Source organism: Biomphalaria glabrata, chromosome 3 (assembly GCF_947242115.1).
Source record: "Biomphalaria glabrata chromosome 3, xgBioGlab47.1, whole genome shotgun sequence".
Lineage (NCBI taxonomy): Eukaryota > Metazoa > Mollusca > Gastropoda > Planorbidae > Biomphalaria > Biomphalaria glabrata.
In genome coordinates this window covers 17,311,028-17,331,054 of record NC_074713.1, presented here as the reverse complement: position 1 = coordinate 17,331,054, position 20,027 = coordinate 17,311,028, and the positions used below count along the sequence as shown (strand labels likewise).

General features: G+C 32.9%; 1 protein-coding gene across 4 annotated transcripts in view; it reads right to left on the bottom strand.

Moving 5' to 3' along the window:
* Positions 1–20,027, bottom strand: part of LOC106056932 (baculoviral IAP repeat-containing protein 6-like) — a 67,893-nt gene that overhangs the window by 44,004 nt on the left and 3,862 nt on the right. For all 4 annotated transcript variants that reach the window (XM_056023751.1, XM_056023753.1, XM_056023752.1 and 1 more), the window contains exons 2-23: positions 18,592–18,773; positions 18,084–18,218; positions 17,444–17,694; positions 16,683–16,811; positions 16,176–16,296; positions 15,930–16,028; positions 15,694–15,782; positions 15,165–15,241; positions 13,699–14,939; positions 10,450–10,654; positions 9,791–9,970; positions 9,447–9,669; positions 9,243–9,354; positions 8,086–8,469; positions 6,622–7,022; positions 5,947–6,072; positions 5,067–5,321; positions 4,464–4,686; positions 3,540–3,821; positions 2,907–3,159; positions 1,735–1,949; positions 995–1,426 (exon numbers count right to left, since the gene is read on the bottom strand). In XM_056023751.1, coding sequence (XP_055879726.1) covers positions 995–1,426; positions 1,735–1,949; positions 2,907–3,159; positions 3,540–3,821; positions 4,464–4,686; positions 5,067–5,321; positions 5,947–6,072; positions 6,622–7,022; positions 8,086–8,469; positions 9,243–9,354; positions 9,447–9,669; positions 9,791–9,970; positions 10,450–10,654; positions 13,699–14,939; positions 15,165–15,241; positions 15,694–15,782; positions 15,930–16,028; positions 16,176–16,296; positions 16,683–16,811; positions 17,444–17,694; positions 18,084–18,218; positions 18,592–18,773 — 5,615 coding nt within the window. The remainder of the gene's footprint in view (positions 1–994; positions 1,427–1,734; positions 1,950–2,906; positions 3,160–3,539; positions 3,822–4,463; positions 4,687–5,066; positions 5,322–5,946; positions 6,073–6,621; positions 7,023–8,085; positions 8,470–9,242; positions 9,355–9,446; positions 9,670–9,790; positions 9,971–10,449; positions 10,655–13,698; positions 14,940–15,164; positions 15,242–15,693; positions 15,783–15,929; positions 16,029–16,175; positions 16,297–16,682; positions 16,812–17,443; positions 17,695–18,083; positions 18,219–18,591; positions 18,774–20,027) is intronic.

Genomic DNA, 20,027 nt, shown 5'->3' with positions numbered 1-20,027 from the left:
AGGGTTACTGCAGCGGTCGGACCCCATGATGACCTGCTAACTATTGTAAAAAAACACAAACTTAAAATCTATGGCCATATTACAAGATCTGCGGGTCTGGACAAGACCTTCCTTCAGGGAACAGTACCAGGAAAAAGAAGAAGAGGCAGACAGAGAAAGCAACGAGAGGACAACATAAAAGAATACCATTGAAAGAGGTTTTAAACAGGCAAAAGACAGGGAGGAATGGAGAAAGATGGTCAACAAGTCTTGCTTGGTACCCCAACGGTCCAACAGACTAAGGGATAAGTAAAGGTAAAAAAAATCAAGTAGTTGGATGTCAAAGGTCTTAGTCGATTTAGCAATAGCAGCTTAAGAACACAAATGTTGCAACTGTGGAAGCTGTCCTGGAGACACTAAAGTCAGTATCCATTCCAGTTACAGGAATTCAAAATGGTAACTTAAAACATGCTGGATCAGCTAATTTTACTTTATCACCATCATTGTTATGTAGTTCTTTTTTTTTTATATGAATAGTCATGAAATGTATATGGAATAATAATATAAACTCATTATATATTTTAAAACGGCAAAAGTAAATAAACATATTTTAACAATATATTCTTAACAAGATCTGTGAGATTGGTAAATATGCACATCAAAAAATCTTGTAACTTAGTTATGTGGAAAACTTGTTTTAATCTTGTACTCATCGTGTACTGTGAATACTTTTAATACATAGTTTCCCTTTCAAATCTAAGAAATGTATTATAGCAACTTTGGTTGGTGATATTTAGCATTTGCTTTGATTTTCATCATCTGGCTGTATTAGAAATTACTCCCCAAATAAACAGTTCAGCAAAGCTACAATTTACATTCAAAAATTCATTTATTTGATTTTTGTATATCACAGCTCCAAACATGAAGGCCATTGCTTAGTAAACTGCTTAGTAATTCTAAACTATATATCTTTATAAGCTATTTGAAACTGTAAAAGCATGTTATTTAAACTTACTTGTAAAATCGGATAATCTTCTTCTCCTAGTTTTCCAGAGTTGTTTCTTTTTAAATAATACTCAACATGAGACGAGGCAAACTGACTGCTGCCCACAGCACTCAACAACGATTCCAGACGAGTTTTAGCCAAGTTGAACCTGCATTGCAGATCCTCCAGTAAAGACAAAAACAGGGCCAGCTGAGAAAACAAAGAGCCCTGACTGGTTATCTCGCATGGACTGGAGACCTTAGATGCCTCAGACTGGCCTCCAGTCATTTCTTTGGTGGGCATGGAGGGAACAGAACTATTTGCTGACTGTCCACATGAAGCTTGGCTCTTAGCATGACTGTTAGGCCACTCCCAGGGCAAGATGTAGGTGTGACCATAAAAAGAACCTAAAGGTATGCGAGATCTTGTTGTGCCACCACTGTATCTGCCAACAGTTGTTATCTAGACAAAATTAAAAGATCAAAACCATAAAAACATAAAGAGATAAAAAAATGGAATGAAAATCATATTAAGGCCACCCTTGAATGTCACACATGTAAAAACATAATGCTATAAAATTTAACTAGAACAATTATTTCAAAGAAGTTACGAAAAAATCCAATTTTGTAAATTTATTGTCCAACTTATTCATGAGGTATAAAAAAATGAAATAAAATAATAAAGGAACAAGATTCTAGGTCTAGTCATAAATTGTTTTTACAATACTGATGAATCTATGAATAAGAGTTAATAACAAAAGAAATTCTGACCTTAAGATAGCGACAGACAGGAGCTGGCATGATGTTATTCATCACCAAGGTTCTTTCCTTAATGTCGGAAGCCACTACAAGTCGTTGTCCATCAATTTCTTCCCCTTCAACCCAAACATCAATAGACAGAGATGCCAAATCCATACTTGATGGTATTACAACATCTGTGAGAACTATAGGCTTGCCAAAATCTAATGTTACAAAACGCCTTGCACCTGTAAAAATTGAGTTTGTGTTGACATCAACATTTTCAGCACACAAAATTTAAATCATTAGTGTATAGATGTATGGGTAATGTTGTACTGCAAAGCATTATCTGTATGTTGACTGACTTCTTCAAAAAAATACTTTACATTAGAATTGTCATGAGTCGAGTCTGTGACCTATTTCGACCAGTTTCTAGAAGCTCGAGGTCAAGCCAATGCTGTCCAGCGTCAACAAGTTAATTTTAGGTATCCAATCAAAGAAAGAGGTTAAGGGAAAAAAATAGCACACGTCAGCTTCTAGAAGGTCAAAGTTACTAAAATAATTAGGGGAGAAGTTTCCATGATTCTGGAATGTACGATTAAGAAAGGTATAAATTAAGGAAAAGCCAGTCAGACTGGGTCCTCGCATAGTAGTAGTTCTTGTTGAGCGATGGTCCTCGCTTAGTCCTTGATTAGTAATGGTTTGATAGAGTTATAAGTGATATTAGCGGGTCCATTTAATTTAAGTTTTATTAGTTGAAGTTGAAGTTATACTAAGTGAAGTTTCATGTATATTTAACTTTTATTTATGAAGTATCAAGTCAAGGCGTTATTGAATTGAGAAGTCATTTTATGTGAAAGTTGAAGAAGTATTATTAAAGAAGTTTTAAGAAAATACACAGAGATGTTTCTTCACTTCATTGAATTGTCAAGTTAGATAATATAATCCCCAGCAAGTGTGATAGTCACAGAATAACAATTGCTAAGAACAAAAAACAAAAGAAATTCACTAAAACAATCAAATCAAATATGAAATAGTTTATTTGGAGTAATGCACAAATGGTAAGACTTTTTCCTTATGGATAATAAAGATTATTATTTTTATCATTATTATTATTATTAAACAGTGTGTAGTCATGCAAAGTTGTACATTAAAATGGTTTGATGCACATCAACAAATACAATACAAAATAAATTGCTACTAACCTGAATGCATTCTCTCTATCACAAGCACTTGTGGTGGGGGTGCCTGAAGGAGGCCTTGAATCTGAGGAAAGGCAAACTGTTTCTGGGGACCTGGTTTCTGAGATTGCTGTAGTCCCTCTTTCTGTTGCTGCTGTCCAGACAATGACAAAATTTGCACTGGACATTGCAATGGTTGAAGTATCTTAGCTCCATACATCTTGGAAGTTGGATTTACAAAGGACTTCTTTTTTAATCCACTCTCATCTATGGCAGTCTAAAGAAAAAACAAAAGCCTTCTTTAGAATAGTAATGCTAAATATAGGTAAATAGCTAAAAGTATTTTCACTTAGTGGAAATAGTCCATTTAAAAAAAAAAAAAAAGATTGAAATAAATTATAATTATGAACTATCTAAACTTATCAGAAATCATTTGATTTTATTACGAATGTAAAGCAGAAAGTTTTTAAAAAATGTTTAATTTGTATAGAAACTAAATATTACCTGTTTATAAACAGACTTTGACAACGTTTTTTGTTTTTGTCATAGCCAATACTAATTTCAAAATTAAATGTGATAGATACTGAAGTTACTAATACAATAAATTTAATCCAACTGACAGCAAGCTTTATCAGAAAGATTACTTTTAGTACATACCATAGCATTAGACAATTTAGGTCCTGCAGATTGTGCCAGATAGGCATTAATGTCACCACCAAGCATTGGCAGCATACTTTCATCCCCAACCATGCTAGGAGGCTGATAAGGCATGAGATGAGTGGGCCCTGCATTGAATGCACTGGTGGAGGCAGCCGGACCACCAGAGGCTGATGTAGCATCCATTCGCTCCATACGTGTTCCATCACTTGTAGCATGACATCTGAAATGAAGTGGTTCCACCTCTAGCAACCCCAAGATGTCACTTTGAAGAAAATCAGACTGCGTGAAAAAAAACAAATTAAGCCTAATATAAGTTGCAGTGGTTACAATTAAGACAAGACAATTCTTTCTGAAAGTCTGAAGAAATAACCAATCAAAGAAATCACACACAAATAATTTTTCTTTTTGTTCCAAAAAATGTCATTCAAATCAAGGAGTAGATATGTTGTTGGTGTTATAAAAAATAACTCATTTCTATTAAAGTCAGTTAGTTACTTCTGTACCATTTGTTATAAAGTTGTTTTTTTACTTTATATAGCACATCCTTAGTGTTATAAGAATGCACAGTGTAAAAAAAAAAGTGAAGTACCCCTTTCAGACCTCAAGATTTATATGGTAGATGATGTAAAGGTTAGCTTTTTCTATGGCCCACAGTGTGATGTGGCCAGCATAAGAACCAACCACCTTTACTTTCAGCAACTAATGTCAGCTACCTATAGAGTTAGGTGGACTCTGGGGGCATCCTAAAAAACATTGAGTTGCTTAGGGTTTGGTCTATTTATTTAGCTAAAGAAATTATTCAGAAGAGGAAAACTGACTATTAAGACTCAAGTTTTAAAACTGAGAACAACTAACATTTTTATCACTGAATTTAATGTTGTTGTTTTTCAGACGCTAGAATATCAATACAAAACTTCTTACATTATGTTTGCTCATTTTTTCACTTGAAAACAGTAACATATCATACAGGTCATGTTGATCTTTATTGTTGGAAGTACTGCTACTTGCTGCAGATGTCTTGATAACATTGTTGAAGATAGAAGTGGGGGTAGCACTACCTGATGGTAATGAGCTGGACTTTGCTGTGCCACCCAAGTCCATGTCAAACAATTCTGGTTCAAAAGGATTTCCATATAGTCCGTATCTAGAAAGATTATATCAATGTCTATTATGCTCTTAAATATGTCTAAGATTGCAGGGTAATTTTTGTGCAAATTGTTTTAGGAGCTTTCCCCAACCCAACCCAATTTTATTGAGCCCTTTTAAAAATTAATAACAAAATAACATGTTAATTTTTTCTTTTTAGATTAATAAGTTCTAAAATCAAAACAGCTTAAAAAAAACAAGAATTATTCTACAAGACAGAAGAAGGAGTGGAAAATAATAATAATAAGAAGAATATCAAGATTAACATAATCCTAAAAGCACACCCTTTTCCCTTTTGAAGATTGTTTAATCAAATTATTAATTAATTGTTAAAGTTATAATCCAATTAAGCTCACTAAACAGAAAAAAAAAACCTGCCTTGTTTTAAGCAGGGCATGCTGCAGTTGAGTCCTCTGGCTATACTGTTCTGAAATAGCCAACAAAAGTTCACAGGACTTCTGAGCAACCAGTTCCATGTCCATGCATTTGACTCTGTTGAGCAGCGTGAAGAACCACCTCAGTGCCCCACTAGAGAAACACAGTGGCAATAAGGGAAAGCAATCCAACAACCCATACATCAAAGAGAGACTGAAATTGTGAGCCACTTCTGGTTCTGTTGACAACTTGGAAAATCTAAATATAAATAATATTGAGCAAAATTAACCAGAAAAATTGTAAAACAAAAACTGATATGATCAGAATTAGAATGAATTTTAAAACACAGAACAATTGAGTATCTAACAAGCGTGTCACATTTGATTACTATAGAACTATACATGAAATTTATGCAATATTTTTTTTAAGCCAATGTAGACCAAATGTAAAAATTACTTTATAGATCACATGGGACAAACAAATATTTGTATGACAAGAGTATTTATGTTAGTGCAGACAAAGGTAGCTTGTAATATTTTAATACTCATAGTACAATCTTTTCATATTAATTGGGATGTGTGGCAGACAGGCTTAAACCGCTTGGCTATCCTATTGAGGAAAGTGGCTACCTATCAAGGGCACTTAAGTTTACATCCCACTTTGAGCAGAGTTGCAATTGCTGAGGCATGAAAGATAACCTTCTCCCAGACACCCCCTCGACCACTGGTCCACAAAAGAGATTGAATCAAAGCGCTCTGAGCATGATGTAAATATGAAAAGCTGTGCTATATAAAAACCTTAAAAAAATATTTAATTATTACTTACAAATCTGTAGTTAACAATCATTGTTTGAAAGAATAAAAAAAAGCCTTTTTAAACTTACTCTATACAAAGTGCCAAAAGTCTTGAAAATTTATGAGCAGTGGTGCGTGTTCCAGAGATGTAACATGATTTCACAATTTCTTTCAATTCATTCTGTATTGATTCAATCAAAACTCTTTCACAGCCCCTATGGAGAAACAAATACTTTAGGATTATCACAAATAGTGTCAGCTAAAAAGTATGAACAATAATTGAATTAATTTAGCAAATAAAAACAATATTGTTATAACTGTGGTAGTGACACGGACAGGGGTAATTATGAGTGTGTAATCAGTTGACACAAATTACACAGGCCAGCGTTAGATGATCAGTCAACTGTGACAAGTGGCAACAGTCAACAGTGACGAGTGGCGGTGTGGCAATGTTTCGAGAAAGATCTATTGAAAACTCTACTCAGGCCAGTCACATTGGATATAGTCATGTGATCATCCAAAAGGGTAGAGCAATGTTCTGTCTGGTTCTAGATGGCCATCAGGGACCCAATATAAAGAGCAAAGGTGCCACAGTCAAAGCGGTTCAGTACGGTACATTATGGTTCAATTCAGAGTTAAAAGAGTCAAGACACTTACAGAGTACGAGAAAAAGTCATGATTAAGTAGAGCTAATGTCATTTATCAGCTGTTTTATTTAATTGCTATTGCATAATAAAAGATATTTAACAAAAATAGGTCATTACCGTTTTTCAACATCATTCTTTAGCATTGCTAAAATCCATATAAGAATATCAAGAGACATATTCTGCATATGTTCCACACTGACATTCAAGGAACCAACATCTGATGGTGAGGTCATAAGCAATTTAATCAAGCGTTTGTGAAAAACTGGGTCCTGAATCATAGAGCTTCGCAAATGTTTTTCATTCCGAACTGAAGTTTTCTTAAACACACGTATGGTCACTGACAGCTCTTGCAGCCAATCGCAGCCTTTTGCATCAGTCAACTTCTGCTTGGTTGTGGAGGTAGATTTGTCATTGGAGGCTTGAGCTACACTATCAAAAAGTCCTTTGATGTTTTTATGTTTCCCATCAACTAACATGTTTTTATACATGGAATTGAGTATCTTCTTTTTCGTTTTAGCCTGAAACATTGAATTATATATTGTTAAAATGTTAATGCAACTAAAATATTTCATCACTTGCTTTTTCTTCTTCAAACTTGTACACACTATTAATATATTAATTAGGATAATTTGTTTTTTAATCACAAACAAGTTAAGACTCTAAATTAGGCACTAAATTTGAAACAGTGATGAAAATTTCAAACAAATTGCAACAAGAAAAACATTAAAACAAAAACATTTTTTTCAAAGACAATACCTCCATTATACAACTTAAAATGAATATTTTAAAAAATTAATTCTCAAAATTTTTTTTATAGCTCAAATAGAGTATCAAACGAGGGATGTGGACACTGTCAGCTTCTTGATTGAATGATTCTACCAATTAGGACAGCAGGCATTGTATAAGAAACCAATTATTTATTGGTAAATTTATTACATGTAGAACTCTAAAGAGATCAAGTCTAGATCTAGATCTGCTCTACTTCTAGATCTAGAATTAATCTATATTAGATTTGCGTAAAAGTCTAAGGAAAGCTCAGATAATCTATCTAAGTTTAAAGCAACTTTAAATTTAATAAAGAACTGGGGGGGTTTTCTTGAATAATTCAATGCTATAGATCGAGGCCTTAAATCTAGACTTAGAAGACAATGCACAAAATTTTCCTGAACATTAATTTATTAAACTCTTGAATCAATAATCCCTTACATTATTAAATTCCCGAATGATAGCCCTTTCAAGAATGCAATAAAGCTTTCAAAACCATTGTTGGCTCTAGATCTAAGTCTAGTATTCAAGCCAAATTTACATTTATTTATTTTTTACTTTGAAAAATTATAACGATAAAACATGACTTTTACTTGTGGCCAACGAGCTAGTAATGCTTTTCTCAGCGATATACATTAACTGTTATATTGTTAGAGCTGTTTTTGAGATAAGCGTTCAGGTTCCGCCCACCCGACTTCCATGAAGTTCTGACTTGAATAAAGGTATAGTATATAGTAAAAAACGCCTTTAAGAAAATAGTTGACTATATAACATTCATTCAAACTAAAGGTAGGCTGTTTTAAACAATAAGCATACTTTTTCTAAAGCTGTTCTTTCAGATTCAGTTTTCTCTTTGTTCACAGCCACAGGTCTTGACAGTGGACTGTTTTCAAAACCTTTGATGTGTAGTAGCAGTGACCTTGGCTTTGAGTTGAGCAGTTGTGGACTAGCTAAAGTGATGAGACCACCGGTGCCAGTCAGGTCTATACAGTTGGCCAGCTTGATAGGACCACACAGCACTTCTGCATTGTGCACCTCAAGAAACTTTGGATTCAGAACATTGTTCACTACCTCTTCCTCCCCTTTGGGCTCACACAGGTTGTTCTTGCTTCCAGACAAAGACTTAGGGTGGGATGGATCTGAGATTAAGGTACCAGATGGTAAAAATATTGAGCCAATATTTTGCTTCAGTAAAGTGAGCTGTGAACAAATAGAAGAGTTATTAGATCTCTAATTAGTGGCATAACAAAAAAGTGTAGAAAACACCTAAAAACACCATTCTGATGTTGATTCATAATAATACAAATCTGGAGAAGCTAATAATTAGTAATAAGCAAAGTCAGTGGAAAAAAAAATCTAATATGGTTTATTATTAGATTTTAATGTAAAATAGCTTTAATGAATGCAAAATAAAAAGATTCACTGCTGCAGGGGTGATCAACTGTATAGAAATACAAATAGACATAGGAAACCATGCAGGACAAGTAAAAACAAAAGACGCTTGGGGCTCAAGGCCTTCAGCAGCTGCAAACGAACAAAAAAGTTAAAAAGACAAAACAATTAAAACAAAATAGGCTTTGATTCATTTTAATAACACAAAACATAGGGGTACCATGATCTTCTCATCACTGCATTTTTTTTTACCTGTCTTTTTTGTTTGTAGCTGATGTTTTAACTTTGTTCAGCAGGGTTTCCTATATGTATGTTTATTGTACTTACTTAAATGTATTAGCCTTGTTTAGCTAATCTGTTAGAAATTACTTTAAGGCATGTTTAAATATACATATACAGTTAAATGCAATAATCCAAACAAATATTGCCTCCAAGTATTGTCAACTTTCAAAGTTTATATATTATTTAACCAGATTCAAGAACACATTTATAACTATTATATTAATATCATTCTGTGAGCCGTGATAACATTAGTAAAAATGTGTTTCATACATTTCTTAAAATAAAAATTCATTGGTTACCTCAATATTTGGATGTACTGCGCCAGGATGTAATGAGAATTTGACATCAACATGCCCCACAGAACAAGGTTTGGGTAGCAGAATTTCTAACAAGTGCTCATCCCATGTTTGCCTAAAAGAAAACAAAAAGAAATTATAACACTGTATATTTGCTTGACAAAATAAACAAAGGTATATAGACTTAGTATTATAAAGAGTCTTAACCCAGAGTCAGCTGTCAACTTCCATGTTCTGGTGTGCTGAGTAGATTCCCCTTGCTGCTGAAGGTGCTGAGGATGTCTCCTTTGTTGTTGTTCTTGTTGAATCTCTGACCAGCAAGGTGGCACCACTGCAGTAAATCTTGGCAGTAAATTTTCAAACTGGATTAAACTGTGAAGCATTGTCACACTTTCTGCTGTCAAAGGTTGGCTGGTTAAAGATTCTGTCCCTTTAAACAAGCAAAACAGGTTAAATAAAGCACCTAACATAAACATCAATTAAACCTTAAGAAACCAAACAATAAATGCTTATACAAAATGAACACTAATTCCAACAACAAATATGCTTACCAAGATGGTCTACAACATCATCATCTAGTTTAGCTTTTTTGCAAGCTGAGCCTTCTCTACCAGATTCAATTCCGTCTATAAAGTCGTGGTTATTTAATGAATTTCTCCTGTCACCAACAGTGTCAATATCAAAGAACTGAAGCTTGCCACTATCTGTACACGCACAAAGACGTTCGATTCCTGCACACATAAAAAGTGCTTTCAGAGTATCATAACTTTGTGATATATGCAAAGAATAAGTAAACTAAGCAAAGCATGCATTTATTATGATAACAAATAAAATAAAAAGTATGGAAACCATATTTTTTAATGCCTTTTTGCAAATATCTATAGTAGGATGAAAAAGCTAAAAATCCAGAAAGTTAGTTAATGGTTTTGCCAACACTAAATAAGGTAGATACGGCACGAACTTCAGAGACAAATCAAAAACAAATAATTGTCAAATTTTAAGTCTTAATTAAGGATCAAGGAATCAACGAAGAATATGGTGTCAAGTTGTCTAATTAAATACGAATATTTTCTTACATATGATTTTAGTTATTTTAAGTTATTTAAAGAATCTTTTTTAAGCTAGAAAACTGCTTCTATGTAAAAATTCCATTTGTGAGTAATTGCTACTACATTTGTTACAAGATTATAACAGAAAGCCAAGTTTTTACCTGAACAGTAAGTCACACAAATGTATTTCTCACTAGGCCCTGGCTCCAAAACTGCAGCTAATGTTAATTTCGCTAATGACATTATCTGTATTGCTCCTGAAGCTGTGGTTATGACTATATGACCCGACACATTAGCTGGGTTACTACTGATGCTACTACTTTGGTGCTCTAAAAAATGGTTTCCTTCTGATGGGCTATCTTCAACCTTCAAACAAGCAAAAAAAAAGTTGTTATTAGTGGCAAATCAACACAAGAAAAATGTTGTTTTTTTTAATAGCTGTTGTATAATTTCTATTTATGGCTGGTTTTAAAAACTATTATAAAAACAATATTACATGTTTACAAGCAATATACTATGAAAAAAGTGTTGACTTTCTGAAAAAGAAATGTGTTAAATTTCTAGAATAATTCATTAGCAAAATGAAGCTCTGAATTTTCTGATCCTTTTTTTTATTCTGTGACATTGAGATGCCAAAACAATTAATAGCACACACTCTACCTTTGTATTGGAAAGTGGGGGCATAATCAAAACTGATGGAGTTGATAAATTTTATTGCTATTCTTCATGTATTATTTTTAAAATGGAAAGATCACTTCAGACACTGGTTGGTCTCTCTAAGAAATAAAAAAGCTATATGTGCTGAGATGTACATACCCAAACAATAGCTCAACAGTTGGCCACAACATTTTTATTGCTATGTCATACCGCCTATAACAACACAATTTCATTAAGTGGCCAGACTTTATCATTTAAATTTATTCCAATTGGTTATGAATTAATATTTTATGATATGTTATGTTAACATTGAAACATATTTTACATTGTTTTATTTAGTAGCAATGAGTTTCTATTTACAACTAAATACATTACCACTAGTTTAAAACTGAATATTGCTGTTGATATCTTATGGGGAAAAAATGTAGTTGAAATTACATTCATTTTAACATTGTTAAGAGATGTAAAAATAATTAATACAACTAGTTTTAATGTACAATATATATATATATATATATATATATATATATATATATATATATATATATATATATATATATATATATATATATATATATATATATATATATATATATATATATATATAATGTTTGCAATACAGAAGAGTTCATAAACAGAAGAAAGAGGTCATTAAAAATGTGTATATAGGAGTATTAAAATCTGAGGGTTATAAACAGGGCCAAATTTAGGTATGTGGAGGCCCCAGGAGGAAATTTTGTGGAGGCCCTTACACTTTTTTGAAAGCTTATAAAATAAAAATCCACTTAATAATAATTAAAAAAAGGGTATCAATATCTAAAAGCATGCCATATAAAAAAAACCAGAGTACTTTTAAATTTAATTTTCCTTCATTTAAAAAAATATAATTATTTAATATGTATTTAATAAATATTCTAGTAATATAAAATGTAAATTTTTAGGGTTTGTACGCAATGTATTAAATCCTGAGCTACTTTTGCATATTACAAGCACACTATAAGCTGACACTTTTAACCACAACAGTGTTGCTAACTTTAAGAATCAGAAAAAAATGAAAAAAAAAAAATTTTAAAGTAGAATATACTAAAAAAAATATTAGAGAGCTTTAACCAATGCACTTTTAGGTCTGCATAGTAAAAAATAATGTTTCTTAAAATTGTCTAATTTAAAGTTATAATAATGTATTTAGTAAATAAATATCAATATTTAAGAAATGTACAAATATATATGATATATAATATATATATATTTGTTTAGAGCAGTGATACCCAAAACATAGCCCGTGCTATCCTGTTTGCTGACATGTCAACCCAAAGTGTAAGGAAAAAAAAAGGGGAAATATGTATCTTTCATAATTTATGCTGGAGCTTACAATCAAGAAGAGGCAAGAAAATGAGTCTGCGGTAAGGGCAGACTGAGTTGCTGACATTTTAAGTAGATAAATGAAGTGTTTGCTAACAGTGATGGAGGAAATGTGTCCTAAAAATTAGAATATATTTGAAGCTGTTAGCCTTTTCTGCATGTCAGTAACATGGTGAGTGGAAAATATCAGTAAGAATCTACATTTAAATAAAATGTTTTCTATTACTGCTGACAAGTCCACTGACATATCTGGTACATCTCAACTCTTGGTGCAAATAATCATATTAAAATCACAGAAGTGTTAGTGGCTAATAAGAGCATGCATAGGAACAAAAGTAAGGAAGAAGTTTGAACCATCATAGAGGATCTTTCTCTTGCTTGTGTGAAATTTTCAGAAATCATTTTTGATGGCGCTAGAAGTTTTGTTGGGTGTCACAGCAGAATGTGTGGGAGAATTGGTTAAGTCAGAGAAACAAAGTAACCCCCTACCCCTTTTTCTGAGACATCAAATTGAAGTTTTTATGTTGGAGAAATTAAGCAAACTCTTGAAAGGAACAATTCCTGATGGTTGTGGGATTTGGCTTTTATATGCAACATAATGTCACATCTGAATGAACTCAGCGCCACATTACAAGGAAAGACAAGTTGATTTCACATGTGTATGTGGACATATGCCCCTTCCAAAGAAAATTGCAACTCTTCATTCAGCAGCCAAAAAGGGAGCACCTTGTTCACTTTCCAACTTGTACTGGTCTACAACAAGATCAACAGCTAAATATGTCTTTCCAAAAGAAACAATAATATGAGGCTCTTGAGGAATTATTGAGAAGTTCTGTGAAAAATTATTTGAAGAATGAAAACATCTTTTCAAAAATCCATTTGTGGCAGATGTGCTAAGTGCCCAACAGAACTGCAAGCAGATATCACTGCTTCACAAATTTTGAGTGATGCAAGCAATTGATTTCTATACCATGATGCCTGCAGAAACTTTTCTAAATCTCAAAAAAATGTTAAGAATGATTACCATATTTACAAGAACGTTTTTGTGTAAGCAAACTATTCGAATAAAAAAACAGCCAAAACTATGTTACATAATCGCCTCACAGAAGAACATCTAGATTTAAAGCTAGACTTGATGTGTCATCTATGCATCCAAATATACAGTAGGTGGTTTTGGATAAACTTCAAACATCCCTTTGAATCCACTGATTTCTAATAAATAATGGTTTTAGTACATTTATTTTTCTTTTTATGTGTTTATCTTTTCATATTTCTGGCCCCGACAGGAGTGACAAAAATTGAAGTAGCCCGCAGACCAAACAGACCATCTCAAGTGCAATTTAGTAAAATGCATGTACATTAAAACAAACGTTTACGATCCACAAACTTACCTGGTTCTCCACATCCAGAGGCAGTAAGAATGTACTTGTTATCACATTTCTAGGGGTATCCACTTCATATATTACAACTGGTTCATCTTCTAACAACAGTCTACCCTTTTCAGTTTTCAAACGGTACACTAAAATTCCACCTCCACAGTACCCTTCCCCAGAACCATTTGCCTTGTCGTGTGTGGATGAACTGTTGCTTTCAGCTGAAGTTAAAGGAATTGAGCTTTCCAAAAATCCAGTCTTAGCAGAAAGAATGACTATCACATGTTGCTTGTCTATGGACGGCAAAATAGATTTGACTTCTATTTGCTCTTTCTGGAAGGGTAACGGGATTTCAACACATTGAATCACATTGCCTGTTATCTTTGGGGGCTCTCTTTTATTGAGGCCATTTGTATTAATGAATGAGTCAGCACTGGAATCACTGGTGTAGCTAGTGTACGAGGACAAGCCTGGAAGTTTGATTGATGCTGCAGGTTCAGAGTCTGCAAAGGTGAAGGGTTTAAGTGGAGAGTAAGGCTCTGGGAAGTTGGGATCTAGACTATCACAGAGTTCACTGGGGCCATTGGGAACAAGTTGACTTAAGTTTTTTATATGCTTGTCTTCAGCCTGAAGGCTATCTACAAATGAAGGGTTAAACAAACTAGAATTTTTTGGAGGTGCTGGAGTGTAACCAACTATCTGACAGTCTGAATCCAGTGGATCCTCCCAAGGGTGAAGAGACCACTCATCGGCATTGTTGGCCAGCATACCAGGAGATGCTGAGAGATCATCTTTGCTGCTGGAAGTTTTGCTCAGCCCTGGTGAGAAGTTAATTTTGCGCTTGGTTGGGCTGGCATGACTGGATGATTGGACCTCTTCAACTAAGGAGACCACAATAATGTATGGCACCAAACGACTCTCTGGCATTGCAAACTCCTCTGAATCATGTCCATCAGTTATAAGTCTTGAGAGAGAGGACTCGCTGCTCACTGCTTCATTTACCTCATTCATCAACTGCACTGTTAAATTACTAACACCATCCCTGCTATAGTGTGAATTAGTTACACCAGTCTCAAAAGATTTAGTCCTTCGTAAAGTTACCCCACATAAAAGTGAAAGTTGAGCATCATGTATTGTAACAGGTTTCGATGGGTTAGGGGAGATGACTTCGTCTCTCCATTTGGCTTCATCAGCTATACAAAGTGAAGTCACAAACAAGTCTTCAGATGGTCTGTGTGATCCATTTTTTGACTGTTTATCTGTAAAAATTAAGATAATTTTGATAATAGTTGTGACTATACTGTTTTAGACAATTAAATGGGATGCCCCAGCTCCAGCAGAACAATATTTTTACATGCTGACAGCCATATTAATTTTTTTAATTTGTGAAGTTAAAACTTGAGACACTTAATCTTTTGTTATGTTTATCTAAAAAAAAAAAACACAAAATGACAAATTTGTTTTATAAAGTCTGTCCCATTTACCTTCTTTCTGCCATTCAGAATCAACAGTCTCATCCACATCTTCATCTCCAAACATTTCTTGATCACCAGTATCTTTTCTACAACAAAGAACATGAAAGACTTTTTTTTAGCTGTATACACAAGAGACCTTTCTTAAGTTTGAGAATCCGAAATGTTTATATGATGGATAAAATTTTGCTTTTCTTATATCTCAATGACTCAATCTCAAATGCAAAAACATGAAATCCTCTCAATCTGCTCATGGGCACAGTTATAGGTGTAATGCTGGCTTCAAGTACTACTGGTCAAGCTATCATGATATATATTTTTTAATCAACAACATTTTTGAACTCTAATGCATATATGATACACAAGTTGGGAAAAATTAATGGAGGGAGTTCTCACCATGCTGATCATGCGATACTTTTATAATCCATTAAGGCTCTACTTAATGTAACTAATTAAATCTCTGGCTCTTGAAAGATGTATTTTTTTTTATTAATTGTTTAATCTTGTATGTATTTTTTTCTACCCAAAAGTTGCAACTTACTTTGAAGCTTGATTTTGTCTTTCTATTTGGAGCCCTGTTTTCAAAGCCACCAGTGCATTAGTAATATCAATATCAAACTGACTATGTTTCTGTGGGTAAAAAATGTAAGTCATTGAATTGCAATAATAATTTTAACAAAAAAAAAAAAAATCAATTTAAAAAAAAAAAAGCAAAATCTAAAACTAGTTTGAAATTTATATTATATAACCTTTTAATCTACTTTACTGCATAATTACCTTTAAAATATGACTTATATCCCAGACTACAATATTACCATCCTTAGTTGATGTTGCAATAAAGTCTTCATTGAATGTTGAGCTTAGACAAGCAATTTTCTATTTAATAAAATAAAAAAATAAAGTTTGTTATAAAATATTAAATAATTTCAATCCCATCAAAATGTAATTATTATTTAAATACTTCATGAATTTCTATTAAATACAATGAGGAAAACGCATTAATACACAATTGTCTAAAAGAACCTGTTTAGAATCCCCATGAAACTGTGCAGGCTGTGTGGCATATGTAACAGTCAATGGAACATTTTGTGTACAGTCCCCTTTGATATATGGACATGACTGGGAGTGACGTTCATGTTCAGACCTAATTATAGTAGAACAAGAGGAAAAAAAAAAGTATTTCTACAAGAAGTAATGACAAATAAAATGAAAGAAAACACAGCAGTGCTACCACCCCACTAGACTAAATTCTAAATAATTTGACAATCAACAACTTCATTGATTCAATAACTTTGAAATGCAAGTGATTATTCTCATTACATATTTTCGTTAACTCCTTAGATAAATTATCAACCAAAACAGTAGGTGAAGACTTCAGCATCATTTATAAAGACAATCTGTTTAGATAAATATTTTTAAAAAATCAAAACAAATGTTTTATGGTAATGTTTAAAAAAAAAAAAAGCAAGCTATATAATGTGATATATTTAGATGAAAAAAAACAACAACAAAACAATTACTTCAACTAACCATGGTTCATCAGTTGGCTCCCAGCACACAAGACACACATTACAAGTAAAACACATAGCACGGTCATCCCCATGAAGGTTGGGATGGTGAAAGAAGCCAGCCTGTGCCATTTGCTCAGGTAAAGCCCATCTGAAATATGCCAATGTGTTTTGTTTTTCTAACTTGTCAATACATAATTGAGACTCAATTTTTTTTTTATTTTAAAATACTAGAAAACCATTTAACTATGTAAAAGAGCTTCAAAATCATTGAAATATTATTCAATTTTATTTTTTTATTAAGAGATGAAGTTATATACTTTTTAATTGTCCATACCAAATAACCATTTGAAGTTGATTTTATTAAGTGAAATTTTTTAAAGGTACTGGCATTTTGGAACCTAGAAAAAAAAATTTTCTTTGCCAAAATTCTGTTCAATTTTAAAGTTTTTAAATGTCAAAATTATAAGGGATGTAATTGTGGTCCCATCATATATTATTTTTTTAAAGTTGAACACTAAATGTTGTTGTGGGAAGTGTGGCCGAGAGGTTAAGTATGCTTAAACTTAACTTGGCTTGGCTACCTATGAAGGGGGATCAAAGTTTGACACCCGACCCAACAAGAGCTGTGTTTACTGAGCACCTATGGGCAGCACGGGAAACCTTCTTCCAGATACCCCCTTCCCCCACCGGTCCACAAAGGAGATTGGACCAAAGCGCTCTGAGCATGCTATAAGCATGAAAGTAGTGCTATATAAACGTTATAATTTATTTATTTATTACTTGTAATTCATGTGTGGCCAGTTTGCAAAAGTCTCCCTTCTAGCTGCTTCACTGTACATTAAAGCTTTGTTCACTGGCTCCTTCATTATTTCTATTCTGCTGCCAGGCAAAAGAAAAGCCAGGCGGTCTACAATTGCTGAAGCCACAGGAAATCCCTGGCCAGTTTGGTTGGCTTTGGTCAGTTCCTCCATTAGCGATGTACAGACAGACTTGAGTATCAGGTGCTGCATTTGAAGACACACTGTTGCCCACTTTAGAAACAAGTAGAAAAGAAAAAAAAAATAAAATAAATTTAATATTAAGTAAAAAAAATATACCCGTAAAGTATAATCAGTATTTTTCAATACATTTTCAATGACAAAAAAAAAAAGTATGTAGCATTCAAACAAAAGAATGTTTTTTTCACATTAAATGTATTTCAGGGGTAAAAAAAAATTATAAAGTTATAAAACAATTATACAAGTTTAGCAACATAACATGTTAAAGATTATTTTTTTTAATTCATCATTTTTAGGTTTTGTCTAATCCATCAATATCATAAATCTAGATCAGCCAAATGAGCTTAGCACCACTTGCCTATATCAAATAACAACAAAAAATCTGAAATAACATGGAACTTCATTATTTTCTCTTCGCTTACTTTCGCTGTTTTATGATTCCCCTTTGTTGCCTCTTGTGCCTTTTCAATGCCCTGACTCAAATCTTTAGTAAATTCATCAATAAATTCCTTGCTGCTAAGATCAGTTGACAATAGAGTTTTTCTTAGTTGGGTTGCCTTAAAATGTTTAACCAAAAGAGAAAATAAATGTTAGATTTTGAGACAAATTACAATGAATATAAAAGTACTCATACTTTATCCTATATGTCTTACAAATGTGCTGGCTTTTTTTAATCATTATAAACTTCATAAAATATTTAATCGAATTTCAGAAAAAAACAACAATGGAGATGTATACAATCCTATTTTACAAACTGTCAAAATAATTAGAGTGATTCTTAAACCGGGTTTGGCCATAGGATTCAACATGCAAATAAAAATTTGATTGAGAAGCTTGTTATTATTGTTGAAAAAAAAAATATATATACATGGTTAAAAACAAACTATGAACCCCCCCCCCCAAAAAAAAAAAAGAAATAAAAATAATTACCTCAACCAAAGGTAATTCTATCTTAACAATATCTTCTGGTTTATTAATTGGAGTTTGCAAGGCTGTGTCCAAGAGTAAAATGCCCTGCAGATCCCCTCTAACCCCTAAAGCACATCCATCACAGAATACAGTTTTATCTTTTTCTGGTAGGTAAACACACTCTAACAGATCACACCTGTGCCCTGGTAAATAAGAAATTAAAAATAAAATAATAATGTAATAAAGTTGGCAAACATAATATAGGATCAAGGTGCTACAAGAACATAAACATAAAATTGGCAAACTAATCTAATAACTTGTGAATAGGTAGGTCTTAATGTTCTTCTTAAAAGTAGTGATGTATGTAGTTTTTCTGAGCTTAATTGAGAGCGAGTTCCAAACATTTGGCCCATGAACTGAAAAAAGCCTACAAACCATAACTTCTGCGGAAAAATCACAGCCCAGCTAAAAGCATAGAAGTCCTTTGAGGGCATATGGGTTGATCAGTTCACTAAGGATTATGAACATTAAATTATTTTGTTTAAATACATGTATATTAGGATGTTTGGTGTGTTTTATTAAATTAAGAATTGACTTATATCCCTCTTACATGTGGTTATACAGAAAACCCTGCTGGGCTAATAAGTATAAAATTGTTATTGATTTTATTTTGAAAATATCTAAGCTGTAGGCTTAATGTACACAAGTTTTAATTAGTTCTTTTAAAATAAATCTGGTCTCTTTAAATGGCATCCATTCCTCAAATGTGTTTTTATAAATGTCTATTGTGAATCTAAATTAAATTAAATTAAATTTCTTAGGTCTGGTACCTTTAGCAAGGTCTGTTTATTAAATTTTGTCCCCCCCCCCCTAAAAGTGGTTATAGACCCTGCTGGGTCACAAATTTTAGCTGAATAATTTAGTCATTACTTATTTTGACAAATAACAGAACTTTGTGTTTGCTCCCATGAAATTACCCCTTCCCTTAGAAAATTTTACCCTTTATGTCAATAGGCCATATATCACAAGTCTATTGTTTAAATCAGAAGATTTTCCCAAATGTGATGTTACTAACCAACACACAATAAGGCTACACAACATGGCTATAGGTCAGACCAGTTGTTCCTATGCTTGAACATGTACCTGGCAACCATTATTTGGTGGTCTCCTACTCAGGCTAGTATTCAATTTCTACACTTCACTAAATAAATCTCTTAGAAACTATTTCAAACTAATATCTATATTGACTGGTTTATACTTTCTATCATATCTAGCAATGATAATACTAGAATAGATGTAAACTAGAACTAGATAAATCTAGATCTAAAAAAAATAGATGTCATAGATATAATAAAATTAATGAATAAATAATAGAGTCTAGTAATAATAGATCTAGTCTACACTCAAAGAATTTTTTAACTTATTATTACTCTAGATCAGGGGTGGGCAACCTTTTT